General features: G+C 41.8%; 1 protein-coding gene across 7 annotated transcripts in view; it reads left to right on the forward strand.

Moving 5' to 3' along the window:
* The window catches only part of Sema5a (semaphorin 5A), a 451,060-nt gene that overhangs the window by 383,898 nt on the left and 46,467 nt on the right, over positions 1-20,695 (forward strand). For all 7 annotated transcript variants that reach the window (XM_046430338.2, XM_058574513.1, XM_058574512.1 and 4 more), the window contains 2 exons: positions 1,794-1,937; positions 11,027-11,174. In XM_046430338.2, the coding sequence (XP_046286294.1) occupies positions 1,794-1,937; positions 11,027-11,174 (292 nt within the window). The remainder of the gene's footprint in view (positions 1-1,793; positions 1,938-11,026; positions 11,175-20,695) is intronic.

Genomic DNA, 20,695 nt, shown 5'->3' on the forward strand with positions numbered 1-20,695 from the left:
CTAAGTTGTCTTGAAATACAACGGGTGGTTATTTTAAACTTAAAAATCAAATAAGCGAACCAGTTCTAACAATATTTTAAACACATAAGTGAATTGTCTCATACACACTTAATCATTGAGATGTTCCAGCTGACGATATGTGATTAGTCTGTGATGCTTTTTTGGTTGCCTGCTGCTGTGTCTACCACTGGACAGCATTTAGAAGCATGTCAACCCAGTTCCATGTAGTGAACACATACATTTACAATTGCATTCATTTATTTCATCACTTATTCTGTGTATTATAAGAAGAATATATCATAAAATTCCACATTTGTTAAAATGTTTAGGAAATTAAGAATTTCAAAACAATTTTGAAAGCAGTGTTTTCAGCATCATCTAACATTTATTTTATATGTAAATAAGCTGAATATTTCAATTAATTACTTGAGTAATTTGTAAGAATATAGTTAGAGGGTAAAGAAACTAGCTAATTATTTTTAAGAAAAACATGGAAGTCTTACTTTGATTAAATTACCATAAAGCAGCTTTATTATAATATGCACAAGGCTAACAATGTAGATTTTATTTATATCACTGCTAAGTTTCAGCAAATAAAGTGGGGAATATTAGGTACACTAGGAAACTTCTTTGAGGAATTTTCATTTTAGATTGTCTTAAAGTTAAGGTTTAAATTATTATTTATACCTGTGTTTTTAGTGGCATAGTTGTGGACCTGGTGTTTCTAAAGGAATGTACAAAGTAAAAAGCAGAGAGTTTAAGTGATTCGATTTCCCCACCCTGTGGAAATACAAATCCCATGGGTGAGGTTAGGAGTGCCTATGGAAATCCACATGTGGTACAGAAGTAGAACTCACTCCACATGCACTAGACCTTCTACATGGGAGTTTGAACTCTGCATTTAATCTATATCTGAATACCTAAAATCCCCAAATACCTACAATTTATTTTTTAATATCAGGGAAGAATAGCTAAGGGAGATGTCTAAATTATAAATGACCATGAATTTAGGCATTTTAAGGAAAAAAATATAATACTGAAATAATTCCTCTTGTTGTCAATCATGGTTTATTTTATAAAATCATCTAATTCTACTTTTATTTTATAATTTTGTCTATCTGCATTATTGTATGTCTGTGATGCATAGAGACAGATTCATGTAATTTGCACTCCTTGTTTATGCTGTTTATATTTTGTCACTTTTCAAGGATCTGAACTTAAATGTTCCTCCTTCATTTGTATCAGAGGTCTGACTTGACACCTGAGCCTGGTAGCACTCTTTGTGCACACGATGCCCTCAGGAGGGTTGCTCACTCTCTCTGATGTTAGTAGATCTGAAAGGAGGTGTTGGTAGAGTTTTAAATGACTCTTTGGTTCCCAGCTGCACTTTCCAGAGATGATAATGGATGCAATACAAGTCAAACAAAATCACAAAATCTGGATATTTAGGGATTTACTTCTAATTGCTTTTTAGTAAAATAAACTATTAACATTTTTCATGACTAAAGTTTCTTAGTTTCGTGACACCGCTCATTTAAAATGATTTACAGTGTGCTTAAAATTGCATTTTTAAATTTCCTGTCTTACCTCTAAAATCAGATGTCAAGGAGTAGGGGGCTCACAGTCATTGAAGTTCCCCTGACCCAGCCCATTCAGGCCACCCTGGCATTCCCTCTCCCCAGGGGCACCACAGTCATGTGGTGACCCAGGGCCATGTGCATTTGCGGTGGGTGCGCAGGGGCTTGGACTCTGAGCCAGTGTGACCTAGTGATTGTGTGGCTTCTTTTCCCTAGGAACGGAGGCTGGACTCCCTGGACCTCATGGTCGCCCTGCAGCACCACCTGTGGGATCGGCTTCCAGGTGCGGCAGCGGTCTTGCAGCAACCCCACCCCCAGGCATGGGGGCCGGGTGTGTGTGGGACAGAACCGTGAGGAGAGGTACGTGCCAAGCTGCCCAGCAGAGTATCCCCAGCTTCCTCCCATTGGTGTGGTCAGTTTCCGTTTGGATCGAGCTGAGCTTATCTGTGGCATCCCTTTTGGTTGAGCTGAATTATCCTCTTCCTTTTGTGACATCTTTATTTTGACCAAAACCTCCTATTAAAAGCACTTTTCCCATTCTGCTGCCTGCATGGTTGGGCTGGCTCAGCTGAGGAATTCCCAAGGCTATGGAGACACCCAGGCTGCAGGCCTCTCTGAGATGGGCTCCTGGAAACTCAGAAAATGAGTCTGCTGGAGAACGATCATTCTTGAGAGACCTCAGCTACACCAGTCACCACAGCTGCAATTCCCAGGAGAACCCAAAAGGGTCAGGTCCAGGTGCTGTGGGGCAGGTAAAGTAAAGTTTGCATCAGAACAAAATGCAGCAGCTGGAATACAGGTGCAAACACACTGAGGCTTTGGTTGTGTTCACAGCCACACACTAATTGTTAACAAACACCCTCGGGGAGGATGCATCGGACCTGAAGTGGGGATTCTTTTCCATGTGCATTTTAACCTTCCATCACATCACAGCAGTCTGTCAGTTTAGTCTTGGATCTAATCATTTGTTTCTTCCTTTAGAATGAGAGGTTTGTTTTCATCCTCATAATTCATAGCTGTGATCATTAAATCTTTCTTGTCTTTTTAATGTGTGTTCCAGTTTGTCACTATTGGGAGAAAAAAACCACATAGGTGAATTTCACAGAACTTTCTGGATTCTTATTCTGCTGTACTGACATCAAGTTATTATTCCAGTGCCTTTTAATGAAAAGGTAGTAGGCTTGTATTTAGTGTCATGCATTCCAAAGAATGTCTTACAAAAGCACTGTGAATAGTTATTTGTGGTGCAATTAGTACTTACATATTAAAAAAATAAAAATGAATACTAACAGGCTTGCTGTGTGGACAGTTTTCTCATAGGAATTTATTACAACCTGAAATCAACTAGGGAGAACCATTATTTCTTCCCTCACTGTGTTGCTCACTTACCGAATAATATTTCATTCTTTTGAATAGGAGGAAAAGGAAGATGGTCATGTTTGAAATAGTCCTGTGAGACGGTCCTGTACGGGTCTGTCATTTTCCATCTAACACCAGTTGAGAAGTGGGAAAGCCAATTATAGAAAAAATGTCTCCACGCTATTTATGAACCTTGTTAGATTTAAAACTGATGGGAAGTTTCTGAGTGCTGGGAGTTGTCAGGTAGTGCAGTCCACTGGGCAAAGACATCTTCATTTGTGCAAAGGCTTTCCTGGAGTCGAGGTGCTGCCACAGCATAACAAGGTGGACAGGAAGACGCTGCCCACCTCTGCAGCCACAGTATGTGCACGCTCTGTATGTGAGTAGCATTGTTCATAAAGCTATGCTTGCAGAAAAAGATCTGGAGAAAGAATGGCCAGTGGTTTGGGGCCATTACACTGAAAATGTTCCTTATTTCCGGAAGACTAATGAACATCTTTTAGGGCTGGGTATGTGCTTGCTTACTGGAGGAAAACTTAAGTTCAGCAATGAAGAAGCAGATGGTAAAGACAGAGACTGTATAATATTTTCATGAAATTGAAGTCTCTCTACTGAATAGTCTTGCAGTGTGAAAAACCAACCAAACAAAGAACAAAACAACAAATTAAGTATCTGATAGGCTTTCGTCTTCATAAGCAAAAGATTCTTAGAAATCTCTTTGCCCTGTTGCAAAAGAAGTCTCTCCATATAAGTAAAACCAAAGGAAAACTTTGCTCATTCTGACAATGGAGATATTTGAGATTAGATTAAAGGAGACCCTGATCTCCATGGGAAGGTACAAAGTTCTAAGGAATAGGCACATTAAATGATTAACAAGATCATGCTTATTTAAAAACCATCAAACCTAAAGAAATCCTGGGTGACCAAAAGTGAATAAATTGATTTTCTCAAAAAAAAAAAAATCCCTGAGTTAATGCCAGGATCACAGTTAATGACTTTGGGACAAAATCTCCAATGTGTGGGAGCTTAATTGTATCAATAGTCTCTAAAATTTTCACACTACTTTTAAAAAAAGCAATAGATAAATAATATATCTCACTTATTGTTTTCATATATGTTAGCATGTATGGACAGTTTATTTTCTTTTTATTCCTTGGATTTTCCTGAGTATCCAAAAAATTAAAGGCACCAAGAGGGCCACCAATGGATAGAAGAAAGGGACATTGTTATAAATATTATCAAAATGTAGATGTGATTGTATATATTACTTTTCGCCTGCTGTGTCATAATCATTCCACAAACTAAAACAACCAGGGTTATTATTTCACGGTCTTAGAGGGACTGGTGTTCCTACAGAGCTTACCTGAATCCTATGCACATGGCCAGTCAGGGTTGAGTTTCTAGACACATGACCCTCCCCTGCGTGGTCTTTCTCCCTCAAATCTGTCCAGGAGTGTCCTCCAAGATGGCAGCCCAGTCCGAGGTAACGAAACCATAAGAGGACCCAATGCTTGCCATATTCTATTGGTTCGAAGTCAGCTACAGGCCGTCAGGATGAGGGGGTGCCTCAGGGTGTGCATGTCAGGGGCAGGGCCATCAGGGTCTCCTTAGGGTCTTTCTGCCACAAGTGATCTCTGTTCCATTGTCACTCATGCCCTCCACATGCAAAATGCCTTTCACTTAATCCCAAGGTCCCCCAAAGTCTTATCCTATTCAGTCATCTTCCCCAAGCCCAGAATTTTACCATTCAAGTCAGTCTCAGACACGCATGAGGCTCCCTGGGTGCTGGGCCTCTTGGTCTGCCATTCTCTAAACGAGAGGCAAGTTATCACTTGATATGCAACAGTCGGGCAGGGAAAGGATGCCAGCAGGAGATGTTGCTGTTTAAAAAGAGGCAGATGGAAATAACAGGGAACTCGCTGCTCCCTGGGAATGCCGGACCCTAGCCAGGCAGGCCTTGGGAGGTGCTCAGATGAAGTTTGGATCTGCCCAATTTGCTTCCGTCTACACAACTGGCTTGTCCCTATTTTCTTAAAGGTATCAAGCACCTGCAGCCTGTCAGCCCAATTGCCAGTGCTGTGCTGGGTTTCCCACAGGCTTTCATTTAAATGGTCTCTTTTAATCCAAGCTGGTGGTATTTTTGCTAAAATAACCTTCAGAAGAACTTTATGGCTCTTCATGGGTTTCCCTGGGGTCTCCCCACTGGACAGAAGCCACACCTGCAGATCCCTAAGATAGCCCTACTGTGCCTTCAGGTGCCCCAGCAGCCTGGGAGACAGAGCCCTCCTGTTCCTAGGGTCCCCCTGTGACCAAGAGGATCCCTGAGCCACCCCTTGCTTGTGACATCTTAGAAGGATGCTATGCTTGAACTCCATGTTACTCTGATTCTCTTATATTTCTGAGTTTTCACAGTAATACCCTTAGCTTTCCCCTGAGGCCAGCTTTTCCTGATGGTGCTTAGAAGCTGTTTCTTAATTTTGGCATCTTTGGCATCAGGAGAAGCAGGTTCCCAAAAACCATGCAGCCTCTGTTTGCTTTGTTGAATGGAGTGGCCCTCAATTCTCTCTCCTCCTACATTTTACTGTGAGCAGCAAGTGCTGGGGCAGCACCTTGCACACTGTCCTCGTGAGTTTCTGTAGTTGTGTGACCCGCTTGGCTACAGGTTCCTCTTTCCATGATTATGGTAGGTAATCATTTTGGAAGCTTTCTACCTTTGGATAACTAAGCTTTCCCTTCTTCCAGTCTCTAATCACATGCTCCTATCTCCTTGTTATTTTTATTGTAGTAAATCACAGGCAACGTGAACTAGCCACTTACCCACTTTTAAGTGTATAGTTGACAACCATTAACACATGGATAGCTTGGTGCAGCCATAGCCTCCCGTCTCCATAGCCTTCTCCTTGCTCCTAAGCAGTGTATCCCCATCCTAGCATCCTCTAACCCCTGGCAACCTCCAACCCCATCTCTGTCCATTTGCCTGTTATTATCTGCATTTCATGTAAGTGGAACCCCGGTGTTGCCCTTTGCCATCTCTCTTGGCTCACTTAGCATGATGGGTTCAGGTTCATGGACATTGTAGTTGGACCAGAATCTCATTCCTTTCTTAAGGTTTAATAGTATTCAGCTGTATGGCTGTAAGTGCCTTTACTTATCCATTTGGCCATAAGTGGTGCCCACGTGGGCTATTTCTACATTTTGCATATTGCCAAAAATGTGATGATGAACATTGGTGTACAGGTATCTGTTCAAGTTCCTGTTAAATTCTTCTGTGCATATGTCTAGGACTGAAGTTTCTGGGTCGTATGTTAATTCTTTGTTTAGCTTTTGGAGGAACTGCCAAAGAGCTTTCCACTAAGATCTCTCCATTGAACATTCTTAACAGCGATGTATGAGTGTTCTAATTCTTCCAGATTCTTGCCAACACTATTTTCTTGCTTTTGCTATAGTCGCCCTACTGTGTATAAAGTGAGTATAATAAAGTATATAAAGTGAGTCTTATCATGGTTTTGATTGGCATTTCCCTAATGACTAAATGTGCTCATTGTTTATATTATTTGAAGAAATATCTAATTGAGTCCTTTTCCTATTTTCTAATTGGCTTGTCTTTTTCATCATGCAGTTTAGTTATTTATCCTAGTTTGTTCTAAAACCCTTGCTGGCAGCATCCTCAAATCCAAATTTCTACTAATAGGCTTTACAAGTTGATTTAAGCTTTCTCTATAATGTTCCTCAAAATTCTTTCTTCTACCTCTTCTCTGATCCCAAAGGCACTTTCCCCATTTGGGGGGATTTATTTATTTATTTATTTATTTATTTATTTATTTATTTATTTTAGGAACACCATACTCCACACTGCTATGATATCTTCTAGTAGTCATCACATAACAGTGTTGTTACCACAAATGTGCTGTTTCAAGCACCTCCTGTGTTAGCTTGCCGCTTCTCTGGGTTTCAATCCTAGACACAGCTCCGCTATCTTTGGTGGTGGGGTGGCAGTCTGCAATGTAAGTGCACACCAGGCTCCCATTGAGCATTGAGCTAGAGGAGAGGCATCTGCTTCTTAGACCAGACAGTTGTGGCAACCATCACGTCCTTGCAGGCTGACCACCTAAGGGCCTCAGTTTTTCACTGGATATAAACTAGAGTATACCCTCACTTCTTTAATACCAGGCATTACTCACCTTACTGGTTACTTCCTCGAAGACAGAAAGAGAAACTTCCCTAAAGTAAAGGCATTATAATCTTACATGTCATAATCACAGAAGTGACTTTCATCACCTTGGACATATTCTGTTGGCTAGAAGTGAGTGACAATTTTGTCTCGCCCATCCTCAGTTGGAGGGGATTAAGCAAAGTGTGAGTTCCAGCAGGTGGGTATCAGATGGGCCACATTAGAGTCTGTACAATGCATTATCAAACCTTAGGGTCTTAAGAACCAATGGGATTTCATTATATGATTATTTTTGTCTTTATGGTATGTTTGCTTCATGTTGTGATAAACCAAAGTGAGGTTTTCTGCACATTGTTACTCTGTTCTGACATGTTGTCTTAAATATCATGGTGGACTTTATATATGTACAGTTTTTTTTCTGGCTGCATAAGAGATTGAATTACTCCAGTATTCCCCAATAAAAGGATTATTACTTACCATGAACAACGAGAAAATGGCTCTTGAAAGGGCTCTCCTTGGTTCAGCCTGACAAGTTGTAGTAAGGAACTACCTTGGACCCAACTGGAATGGAATGGTTTGTAGCATAAAGAAATGCGAGAAGCAGCATGGTGCAGTGTTGAGACCCTGCCTGTGTGGAATTGTGAAGGCTTTTCCTTCACAGAGATTAGGTTTATGGAAAAATGGATAATTTATTGAGAAACACGGTGGGTCATCAGTTAGCTTTTAAATGCAAAATAAGAATGAGCAGTCATGAGCAAAATTAAAATCTTAATATTTAATGCATCATGAAATGCATCTGTGACTTTCATTGCTTTAAGATACTTTAGAACTAACAGAGCCAATAAAAATTTAGGAACATTTAGCTGGTCATCTGGTAAAGGCCAGAAGCAGCCTCGGAACCGGAGAAAGTAGAAGCCGACTACTGGCCCGTTGTGTGGACACTTTTGTCTGTAAATTAATCAAGATCCTTAAGCAGAGATGCCAGGTCTCTGGTTTCCCATCATTGTTGGTGTTCCTGTGGTCTAATGAGGGGGCTTCTCTTGGGGGTGCAGCTGATTGGGGTCAGGGTGAGGAGAGCCAGAAGGAAACTGATCTCTCACAGTGGCAGGGGATCCAGGCATGGGGCCTTCTAGGGGCTTTGCCTCTGAGCAGTCTCTTCCAGCCTGAATTCCTGAGGGTAAACCCAGACACAAAGGGGAGAGATAGCCTAGCAATTTCTGTTTCCCTCTGACCTTTCTCATCACAGTCTTGGAATTACAGAGAGTGAGAACTCAGGAAATCCTGGGGTGGCCTGTTTCATAGGACTACTGTGGAGGGAGGAAGAGGGAAAAAGAGAAGGCCATTAGCTGACAACCTTAAAATGCAGCCCTGGAGATGATTTATTGACAATGTTGGAAAGTTCTGGTCTACATGCACAGGTTACCCTGCAGTAGATCTGTAACTATAATAACAGGCTGAGGGTTTTCAGAGGTGGCTGCTGCAGGCAAATACAAGAAAGTATTTATGTGTTATGATTTATTTTGCTCTGGGGATATGGTAGCTCAGATGCTGAGCTTTTTATTAAAATTCAAGGGCTCTATGAGCATTTTTAGTAAGACTTTCCTTTGCCCTTCCTGCCCTTTGTGTGTGTGCGAGTGTGCATGTGCACTGAAGACTGAAATTAGGGAAAACAAGTCTAATAAGCCATACCTTTAAATATCAGTTTAGAAATGGTTCTATTTACATACACGTGGACATTTAGAATTAAACGCAGAGTGTGTTCTGAGGTCCTGAGTTTTCTTGACTTCCCTAAAACCTGCTCTCAAAACAAAAGACAATTTCCTCCTGGAATACTCCGAGCACTAACACATATGCTAACATTTACTTCTTGGAATACTGTGCTTCAGGTGCAGATTCTCCCAGCCTATTGGAGCCTCAGTCTTCCCCCTCAGGCCATGTTCTCCTGATTAGGGGGCTCCCCCCCTGTCCCCAGGCACTTGAGAGTGTCCTCTCCTGAGGGCTCAGCACTGGAACACTGCTTCCTTGAGAGGGAGACCTAGCATTTCCACATCTGAAACCCTGAAAGGATGAGGAGTGGGAACTGTTCAGGTTATTGGCCTCTCTTAAATGTGAATGTTAAAAGAAACTTCACTGTTGGTCTGTTTCCTGACCCTCTGAGGGCCCCTCAGCAGTGACCTCTTCCTGGAAGTGACAGGGCCTCCAGCCTTCAGCAGGGAGGCTGCTGTGGACTCCATTATTGCTGCACCATATCAACTCTACCAAGCCCTGTCTTCCTCCTTCCTCCCCCTTCTTTCCACCACCATGGCACCTGAATATCTTGGACTGTCCCTCATTTGCATTGCTGCCATCCAGATTCCACGATTTGGTATCTGCACTTCCTGTTGGCGGCCTCCCCTCTCTTTGAAGGTTCAGGCCCCACACTGAAACTTGGGGAGCTCCTCAAACCTCAGGGGTTGCAGGCCACCTGTGTGATTAGTGCCCGCCCCACAAGATGACTCTTCACTCTAACTCTGACAGTGCTCTTTTGTCTGCAAAGCTCCATGGGACTTCCTTGGTTTCTTGCAAACCAAGTTCGCATTCTTTCCCTCTATCTGGCAAAGCTAGCTCATTCTGTTGCCTGTCACCTCCCCCTGTTGTCTTTCACCATCACCTTTCTTACCTTGCTCTCTCGTGTCTACCTCTCATGACTCCCTGAACACCAGCGGGTGTCCATGTGCCTCATACTATTGGCGGTTTCCATGGGGCCTCGCTCCCTGCTTTATGCTCCAGCCATTCCTGAAGCCTCACATTCTCCATGAAGGGTTCTGGTTTGACAGAAGAACAGTTGACCCTTCCCAACATTCTCTGTAAAGAAACTACACTCCCCAAACTCCTTTCCTTGGTTGCTGGCTACCACTTGCCTACATCTTCTTCTCCAGAAATGCATTTCCTTTGGTGTGTGGCACATTCAGAGTGACGACAGGTTATGGTACAAGTACCCCCGTGTGTTTAGTTGGTGTTTTCCTCTTCTGCCTCTTGTGAGCCCCTATTCACCTGAGGCTGTGAACTATTGAGTTTAAATAGTCCTTTAAATAATCAGAAGTGACTGGGTGAACTAGGCTGTATTCAGAGTGACTTCTTGTTTGGGGTTAGTTTGTTTGTTTGTTCATTTTCCCCAATTCATTTCATGTCCATAGGATTATACAGCAATGTGACCAGTCCTGGAGCTAAAGGGGTTTTGGGGTATTTGGCTAAAAATTGATAAAATGGATGTGTGTAGAAGTCTAGAATTGAACCACTGCAAATACAACAAATATGTGTAGAATTGTATACTAACTCATTTAAAATAATCTGTCGTCTTTTAAATAAAAGTCATTTAACAACATTCTGAGAGCCTAAAAATAAATTTAAATGTGCTATAACCTAAGCAGTAAATGTCATGGGCCTTTGTGCCAAACTCATGCTTTCACTTACCCTAATGAGATGATGCGACTTACTTGATTCAGGAATGAGAAATGAATCCAAATAAAGCTCTGCTGGGTTTGTGTTCTTAACCTACTTTATCTTCCGATGTTTGTGTTTAGAAGATAATTGCCCTGCCTAGCTAGTTTCTCTTTGCTCTTATTTTGGGGTGTCTATTTGAAGAGTTTTGTTTTGTCTTGTTTCTCCTCTAATTGGCCGCACAGGAAGATCCATCCTGCATTGTGAGTTGAGCATTTTCTTCATTGTCTGCTGTGCATTCCATTGTCTGTGCACACAGCATGGCCAGCACCACATCTGCCTCCTGTCCTGTGCAACCACTGCAAATACAGCAAGCCCCTCCACGCAGAGCATGCCCATGTGCGCAGCCTCTGGTGCAGGGATGGAGAGTGGGAAGCTCAGTTGTCTCGTGCGGCACTTAACAATTTCCTTTTCCTCTTGGATTCCTTCCCTATTACAGATACTGCAATGAGCATTTGCTATGTCCACCGCACATGTTCTGGACAGGCTGGGGTCCTTGGGAACGGTGCACAGCCCAGTGTGGTGGTGGCATTCAAGCTCGCCGCAGGACCTGTGAGAATGGGCCCGATTGTGCAGGCTGCAACGTGGTGAGTAGTCTCCTCATGCCCAGCCTGCAACCCAGAGTTGGGCATCCAGACTCGGTACCAGCTCAGCACTCTGCACACACTGGATGCTTTGCACTTATTTGACATACTGTAAGCACTAGATGGTCTGTACATGTCAAGCGTCTGCACACATGAGGTGTCCTGCAAACTCTTTATGCTCTGCAGGCACAAAATGCTTTACGTACACTACGTGTCTAGATACTGCACGTCTGCAGGCACTTGGTGCTCTTCCACAGCAGAGCTCCTGCCAACATTGACTCTCGGCAGATGCCATATGTTCCCCGAGCATTTGATGTTCCATAAACACAACATGTCCAGGCACCAGATGCTCTGTATACATTAAATGGTGTGAGTTGTGAAATTTTCTCTGGCTAATGGAACTGACCCAAGGAAGTGCAGGAAAATAGAGTACTTGGATTAAGTATGCACACATGGGATGAACTGCCCCGGGAGTGTTGCCTTTGTGAGCCCTGAACTAGCACATACGCTTCAGCATTTGACTCCAGTCCTTCCATTTGGTCTAGCACACTGGATGATGCCCGCGAGTGAGGCTCACACCCAGCATAGGACGCAGGACAAACCTCACACTTCCTGGGGACAGAGACACAGTGGAGCCAATGTCAGAGCATGTTGGTGTCAATTCTGAGGGAATAGAAGGCAACTTATGGTTTTATTTTTCTTCTGCCTTAGGGGGTCATATTTCTTTTAACACTTTAAACAGTCCAATAAAATTCTGCTTTTGCAAGCTCCTTTCAAAAGGCCCATTGTTGCTGGCCCTGCTTCTTTGTTCAGGATGACTGAGCATGGATCCTGCAGGGTGCTCACCTGGCTCACCCTCCCTGGGGCTGCCCCAGTGTGCAGGAGAGATGTGGCCAGTGCTTGGGGGAGAGGCTATGCAGGGGGGGGCCCTGACTCTGCCTGCTGCCCTCTGACCTTTCCTGTTGGTCTTCCATCCATGCCCCAGTCTGTGAGGCTGAGAAGGTCTTTGTGCTGCTGTGAAGCCTGCTGCTGTGAGCTGCAAACCCACACACTGCAGGGGCCCAGGGGACTTCAGAGAAGGGGAGAGGCTATGGGGTGCTGCATGGGTCTTGCAGAAGACTCAAGGAGGCTTTTTGGATTGGACTTTGTCATTCCATTTTCTTCCCTTCATGTCGTCAAAGTTATTGTAGTGATTCTAATCAGATCTATCACTGCTCACAGAGACAGGTCTTCCCAGATGCCTCTGAACTAACCATAGACCAGGAAAAATCTCACTGTACACTGTGTATGAGAAAATGTTAATACTTAGACCAACATATAGATAAATATTTCAAATACCAAAATTCAGAATTATTTATTATAATGTCAACGGTGTCATCTCTCTGCTGAGCCGTCTCCTTGGCTCCTGATCCCTCTGTGTCTGAGTGCAGGGTCTTCAGTTCCACATCAAGATTTTTCTCAACCAGCTGGGATTTTGGCTCAGCAGTAGAGTGCGTGCCTAGCATGTGCGAGGCCCTGGGTTTGATCTTCAGCACCACATAAAAAAAATAAATAAATAAAATAAGGGTATTATGTTCACCTACAACTAAAAAATAGATATTTACCAAAAAATAAATAAATAAATAAAAATAAAAAGGATTTTTCTCACCTGCGGGAAACCAAGGCAGGGATAGCGTGAGATGATCTTGCACCTTAGATTCTAAGCACTTTTCTGCCTAAAGAATGAGAAAATAGTGCATATCTTTCACTTTCTTGCTATGAGTTAACTTCAATAGTTATATTCAAAACTGATTCATGAAATAAAAATATATTAAGGAAGAGTATAGCATATCTCTTATGAACTTACTAGGATGTGTGTGTGTATGACTGTGATACATCTGTTCATAAGTATAAAAATTGGAGGTCTTCCAAAATGTCAATGTATTTGTTGCTTTATTTGCTACAGTATTATGGTTTATAAAACAAATGTAACCTTGGCTTCCAAATCCAGAAAAATATAACTCAGAATTCCCACCAAGGATAGCAGATGTGTTTGAGCAGAATAAAGACAGTGCCAAATACAGCAAAAATAATTTGAAGAGAGAAACAGACGTGGCGTTGCCAGCACAATATTAATACACATATTTTACTGAAATACCAGGCAAAGCATAAAGCAGTTGAACAAAAATCTATAATTTAAGTTATGAACAGGAAACATAGGATAGATGTTTATTTCCTTGATACAAAAGAACCAGAAAGTTCAAGAAGAAAGATGTTACAATCAGTATACACTGTCAGAAGGAACTCTCTGAAGGTTAATCAGAGCAGATAAGTGCCATCAAATGCATTTCTGTCAAATAATGGCATTGTGGATAAATTTAGGAGCAAGTGAAATCCGGCAAGTGGAAGTTTAAATATGTTGTGATATATGAAAATCACCACGATGTGACCCATTCCTCACTGTTGTGTAGTTCATGAGCCCACGGGTCTGTTTTTCCAAGTGAGAAAATGGAGACCCATGGACCAGTATTAGGTGTCTGAAGCCAATTGCCAGAGGAGCAACACCCCAGGCCAGGCTCTTCACTTCATAGTGAATCCAATCAATCCTAAAGAGATCCAGGTGCTGTGGGCCCTCCTTAAATATAGCAGCAAGAACAGTGAGACCATAGGCCGAAGTTCAGACCGGCACCCACAACATGAGACCCCTAAAAGTCTAGAACAGGAGCATTGTGCATTTATCTCTGGTTTCCTACATTTCTAAAAAGGCTGGGTTGACTTTGCTGCAGACCACTAATATATGAACTACTTCAATTTTAAAGGACCTCAGTAGTCAAACAAAAATTATTTTAGGTCCATGCAATATACATTTTTAAGAGTTATGACCTGCATACGGCTTCTTCTGCCTGGTCATCCTGCTCTTGTTCAGAATGACAGTTCAGAACCAAAGTTCAGGATTTTCCTACAAGTCACTTGTGCTTTTTTTTTTTTCCAGTATTTTCAAAAGTAGTAAATTCTTCTAAATTTGGCAATATTTTGAAAGACACTGTAAGCAAGTTTTGTTATTTAAAAGAAATTTTATCTTGACTTTTGACAATCGTAATTTTTTTTGATAAGAATGATAATCTAATTTTGTAAATATGTCTTTACAGACTTTATCACATATTTTCTGAGCTTCCTGGTGTTATACTCTCTCAGACTTTGGTAGTTTTGTTGTTGCTGGGACAGTGTTAATCAATTCCTTGTGTATGACTGTATCGGGGAGCAGCTTATTGAGTGCTACATGGACAATTGTTACCCTTAGTTTTAAGAAAAACCCATATCTCTTCTTTCTAGTTTGCTGAAATAATCCTCAGTTCCTCCATTTAAATTTTAGTGCTGCAATGTCTTAGTGTTATCTACTTTTACTCCAATGGGTGAACTGGCACTGCCTTTTGCCATAAGATAGAAAGGCGACCTGGGAGACTGACATTTATTTTTTACAAGTGAGTAGCAGTTTTAAACTTGGCTGCTTGTGTGTGTGTGTCATGGTTGGTGCAGGAATGTGGGTCTTACCTCTCCTTTAAAACCCTGTGTGGAAAGCCTCCACAACTGTCTATGGCACTGTTAGGAGGTGGTGGGGTCTGTAAAAGGTGTGGGGGGGGCTAAGTGCAGGGAAGTTGGATCACTGGGGAATGACCTTTGGGGCTATGGGATGCTGGCCCCTCCCTTCCTCTCCTCTCTACCATGTGTTCCCTGCTCTGACCTGCAGCTCACCATATGCCTAAAAGCAAAAGGACCATCCAGTCATGGACTAGAACCTCCAAAACTGTGAGCCACAGCAAACCTTTCCTCTTCCTAAGGTGGTTATCTCAGGTGTCAGCAAAGTTAGGTTCCTGTGTTTACTCATTTTCAACAATGGCTTCCTGGAAATCCATAGTCCTGCCTTGGAGGATGGGTGGGTTTCCACAGGAAGAACACAGAAATTCTTCTCATACACGCATTGTGACCCCAACATTTGCTCTACTGCAGACTAGGCCATTGCCAGTTTAAATTAACTTTGATGCATTGGTTAATGTGCTGTTATCACGCTGTGGGCCTGGATCCTTTTCCAAATCTTTACTTGATACCCTTAACAATATGACTAAAACCTCACTCACCAATATGGACCCTGTTGTCTGGGCTGTTCTCAAGGGACACAGATGGATGTGTTTGGAAGCTTTTCTTACTTTAATGAGCCAATGGCCTTTCTAATTTACATACAACAAATTTTATCCATGGTTTATGAAAATACCATGTTATAATACAAAAAAGGCAATTTTCTTAAATAAAATTTGATAAATATGATCAAATAGTTTAATTCCATTGAAAATGTTCAGAATTTGTGTAGAAAATTAGTATTCTTTGTTGCCGTTATCATCATCAGCCATTGAAATAGCTTAGAGATAGGCTTTGTTTAAAGCACTTCTTGGGGATGTATTATTGATTCCAACGACCCAGTGGTATGGCATTATGAGTAACTGCCATCTAGATGAGGAAACTTGGCCTGAACAGGCAGATGACTCAGCTCGTGCTGCGCACAGTCAGACTCCAGGCCAGCCATTCTTGGTGAAGGTCTATGTTTTCTCCACTCCATGGCCTCATCAAACATTTGAAGATTAATCAAAAACGAAAAAGATTACAAGTTTCCTAATGTCAACCTAAACACCAAAATAATTACAAATTTGGTTTTACCCAGCTGAATGTGATACATAGCAAATTTGATAAAATGAATAATTTTAATTAAAATCTGAAAAAAGTTAGTCATTTATTAAGGATGACAGCCATGGGTGGTGGGTTCGGGATGGACATATAACTGAGGGTCTAGAGAAGTGAAAGATCCTTGGGGAAGTCCCTGATACCCAGATGCACCTGAGAAAGGGTGCCCGCACTGACTTTTCTCCTCCAAAGCCACTATGTATAATCTGGCAGGTAGGGGACTGCATGATTCCTCAGGGAGGGCACTGATCATTTTTCAGAGATGATGTGGATAAACAGTGTCACCCCAGCCCTGGTGTGAGTGCATGAAAACCCAGTGAGTTCTTCAAAACCCCAGAAACCCCAAAACCCCTTCTCCCTTCTTTTCAGACCCCAGGTTTCATTGTGGGGGTAGTTGTTGAGATGGGTGAGTTTTACATCTTGGCTGGAGCTCTGTTTAAAATAAGAGTTGAGACAAGGGCTTAGAGCAGGTGGATTATTTGGGAGATGAATCTATCATAGTGGATGAGACTAGGGAGAATGGTGGGGTAAGGAGGAAAGACGAGAAAGCCCCTGTTCCTTATCAATGCCACTTCTGTAGGCAGCAGGGCTGATTCCCTGCTGAGACCAGAACCCTGCTGATGCCTTTTAAAAGTGCCTGACCTTTATGACTCCTCTTGAGTGAGGGATGCTCCCAGGCTGCACCCTCGAATACCAGCTCTCTCCAGGGGCTTCAGAACATGAAAAGCCACCTGTGCTCCAAGAGGACACTGCTGGTGGAGAGCTGCCTACCACTTACTGCAGCTGGGACCACCAGGTGGAGGGGGTCTCAATGCACTTGTTGTATCTGGTTTCATGAGAATGAATCCTGACCATAGTAGGAAAGATCAATAGTTGAAATCAAGTGTTGCTGTCCCTCCTGCCTTGCAGGGTTCCACCTGCCCATAAAATCTTTCCAGCCATCATTTACAGGTAAATGAATGGCATTTTAGAAGATAATGCTAAGTGAAGTTAGCCAATCCCCCCAAAACAAATACCAAATGTTTTCTCTGATATAAGGAGGCTGACTCATAGTGGGGTAGGGAGGGAGAGCATGGGAGGAACAGATAGGGAAGAGGGGTGGGAGGGAAAGAGAGGGGGCAGGGGATTAGCAATGAAAGTGGAATATGATGGACATCATTATCCAAAGTACATGTATGAAGACACGAATTGGTGTCAATATACTTTATATACAACCTGAGATATGAAAAATTGTGCTATATCTGTGTTATAAGAAGTGTAATGCATTCCGCTGTCATTTGTTTTTTAAAAAAAAATCAATAAAGAGAAAAAAAATCTTTCCAGCCATCAAATAGCTATGGATACTTAATATTGAGTCAGGTTACACTTTGTTTTCTGGGAGGCAATTTTGTTCAGCAGAGTAATTCTCCACTGTGTGAATCAGTTCTTTGCCTTGGACATGTGAAGGAAAAGCTCCCTAGATTCCTGGGAGAGTTGCTGAATGGCAAGCTCCTTTCTTGCTCTGAGAATGTTTGCCAGGAAGTGAAACTGGAGTTGGTGCCCAGTATCGGGCAACCGGAGGGGTCACCAGGTCAGGGAAGAGGGAGACAGCTGCAGAACTGGGAGGCAGAGAGCCACCATTGCTAGAGACAGGCTGATGTGTGAGATCAACAGCTTTCCGTGACTTTAGCTCCAGTGAGTCAAAATGATTTTAACTGCTTTCTCCTTCCCTTCCTCTTTATGGAATTTGCCTCCAAATATCGTTTAAGAACTGACATGATAATCATGTTCGCCCTTCACAATCGCTATATCTGATGGAGATAATCTAAGGATTTTCACATGATCTGATACCAGGAAAGCTAAACAGATGGACTTGACCTTCAGAAAGAAGGTCACAGGAGGAACTGTCTCACTGCCCTGTGATTGCAAAATGCATTCACTTGTATTTGCAAATATTCTTCTCCTGGGGAAATGATTGATTTCCCTAGCTGAAACTTGATATTACATCTTCATAAGCATGCGAATGCAAATTTTGCTTTCTTTTGTTATGAAATAGCTCAGTGAAGAGCTTGCAAATATGAAAGATTGTCCCAGTAAAACTGCCACATTTTGTTAAAAGAGGCTTGAGCATTTTGAAAAAGTTAATTTCGGTATGCAAAATTGAGTGGTAAGGCGAATGGCCACGAAAATATAAGTTTTCTAAAATTTAGCAAAGTTTGGCAATCAAGGTTAAGAATGATGCATGATGCAGATTCAGAGAAAAGAAAAATGATGGATTATAGGAATTAATCCGTCAAAAGTCTGCCTTTAGGACATATAAATAATCATTCACAATCTCTGGAAATTGCAATTGGTATACAGATCTGGAATATTTCACAGAAACATTTTATTTATAGCATTGCAAGGGTCTGTTGCACAGATTTCTTTAACTTTACAGAGGAACTGTTTCTTCTTATTATTATAATAATTCAAATACAGTGATTACAAATTAATTGAAAGGAGAAGTTTCATGAAGAGCAGTTTCAGCTACAAAAGAGACTTAAGTCACACACACACACACACTTTTCCTATATAGTTTTCCAATCGATTGGTACCAATCCTTAATGCCTCACATTAAAACACATGAAATTTACTTACAGAAGCACAACAGTATTTCCACTAAGTGGCTTTGAGTTTACAAGTCTTTTGTAGGTCTAGTCCACAGAACAAGTGGATTGTCTTAAAGGCATAACAAATAGAGTGCTTAGCCAAAGTTAACTCAAGTGTCTTTTTTTAAAAAAGCATGATATTTCAGGGTTAAAAATGAGCAATTAAGCAGGGCTTTCTAAATTTAAAGTCTTAATAGAAGTGCCTTTAAAAACAGTCAGAGGTTATTATTCTCCAAGTGCATCTTCAGTTTTTGATTGTAACTCTACTGACAGTTTGGGGCTAAGCATGGAGAGAATCCATTGAGAACACTTATTGGGTCTATTAGTCAATTTCTTATCCCCTCCAAATTGGCTCTCATTTTTGGTCAATATCTCATAGCTCACCTTATTTACTAGTCCTACCAGGTACTTGTCACTGTAATTAAGCAATTGCTCTTGGAGTAGCGGTTCTTCACATTTCCAAAAGACATCAGCTATCCAGCCAACTTCAGCTGGGAGTGCAGGGCTCTGGTGTTCCTCTTACCTGCAGCAGAGGGCATCCTGCTGAGGTGTGCAGTTTGCAGCATTAAGGGTGAGCTTTTGCATTCATTTGCACTGAGTTGCACCTTTGGGTAGTTCACTTTCCCTTCCAGGTTTTAGAAACTCTATTTCAGTCCAGGCTGTTGCTACATACAGCGACCCTGGTTTCAGGGGGTGTGTTCATGCCTTACAGCAGCCTGGAACGTGAGTGCAGGGGAGCACCCTTCTCCCCACCATATTGTGTGGAGACATCCAAGGGAGCCCTTCCACATTCCCATTCTCATACCCAGTCTGAGCCCTGAGGCCCCACGTTGGTATTCAGTCTTCTCAATGGACATATGGAAAGGTGCAGGCAAGCAAAGCTGTGACCCACCGCAGCTTCAACATTGCCTCTGCAGACTCATTCTGAAAACCGTTTCTAAAAGAATGCAAACTGTCAATCAAACAAAAACCTGTAGGGACAGCCCTCTGATGAGAAGACTTAATCATCAGTCAGGTGACTCTGCTGTTTGTCCTGTGATCTTTACTTATTTTACTCTGGTTGAAAGACATGCAGCCCTAAGGGTCTCAATAGAGTTGCCTGAACTCTCACTTGCATACCCAGAATCCAAGCATTTTGCTTTTGTTTCCAATTTCATTATCATTAATTTAATAAATATTAAGCCTTTTACACCTTGGTGGGCTCTGGGGAGATCTGGGTGAATAAGAGATGTACAGTGTCTTCCATAACACTGAGGCAGGAGCCTTCTGTGTGAGGCTCAGACCTGCAGGTCTGGATCCCACTTGGCTTGTGACAGTGCTTTGGTGTGTCAGTACTGTGTTCACACCACACTTCAACACGGATTGCCAATGACCAAGGGTGGGTGTGCTGTGAAATAGTCCATGTGTGTGCAAAGGCAACTGGAGGGCTTGAAAATAAGTTTTAATCACATTACACTTGTTTTTTGGGTTTGGCTCATGGCAGGCCATTCTTTTGTTGAAGTAACATGAATGTTTAATTGTATCAACAATATGTTTTAATTTGTGTTTTGCTTAAGATTTGCATTTTCCCCTTTTTAAATTATTTCATCTGAGTGCCTCCAGTGGTATTATTGAACATGTATAATTTCAGTTGTTAAAAGAATTCACATACATAATAATTTTCAAAGCAACTTATAATTAACTAAAGAAGGAAGCAACAGATGTTGGAGCATGAAAAAATGTTTTAAAATACTGAATATTTTTCACAGATGCTGTGGCTTCTTTCTTCCCAAGTGCATTACTTTAATAATCCTAAAACTTTCTAAGAACCAGAACCCAGCTCTGGAGATTTTCATATGAATATGAGAGAAAATACAAGCAACTACTGCTACATTTAGATTTTTTCATTAATATTTTTAAATTTGATTCAAGCTTATATTTAGAAATCTTCAGAATTTGGCAGCTAAAATAAGCATGTTAAACTGCTTCTCCCTGTGGTCCAGTGACATGTCACCATAACTAATGTGACATTCTTTGAAGAGTTGCCTCTTTATTTCACTCCGCAGCAAGTTTTCCCCCCTAGACATATTTGACTTGAAGAATCTCATGAGGTTCTGCTTTGAAAGAAAGGGTTGCACGGTTGTAATAAAGACCCTTGGAAATCGAATTGGCTTATATGGTGTCACGTTCTTGTCTTATTTTATC

The sequence above is a fragment of the Marmota monax genome, unplaced genomic scaffold (genome assembly GCF_021218885.2).
Source record: "Marmota monax isolate L192 unplaced genomic scaffold, Marmota_monax_Labrador192_F-V1.1 WCK01_AAM20220418_F8-fsc00082, whole genome shotgun sequence".
NCBI classification, from domain to species: Eukaryota; Metazoa; Chordata; class Mammalia; order Rodentia; family Sciuridae; genus Marmota; species Marmota monax.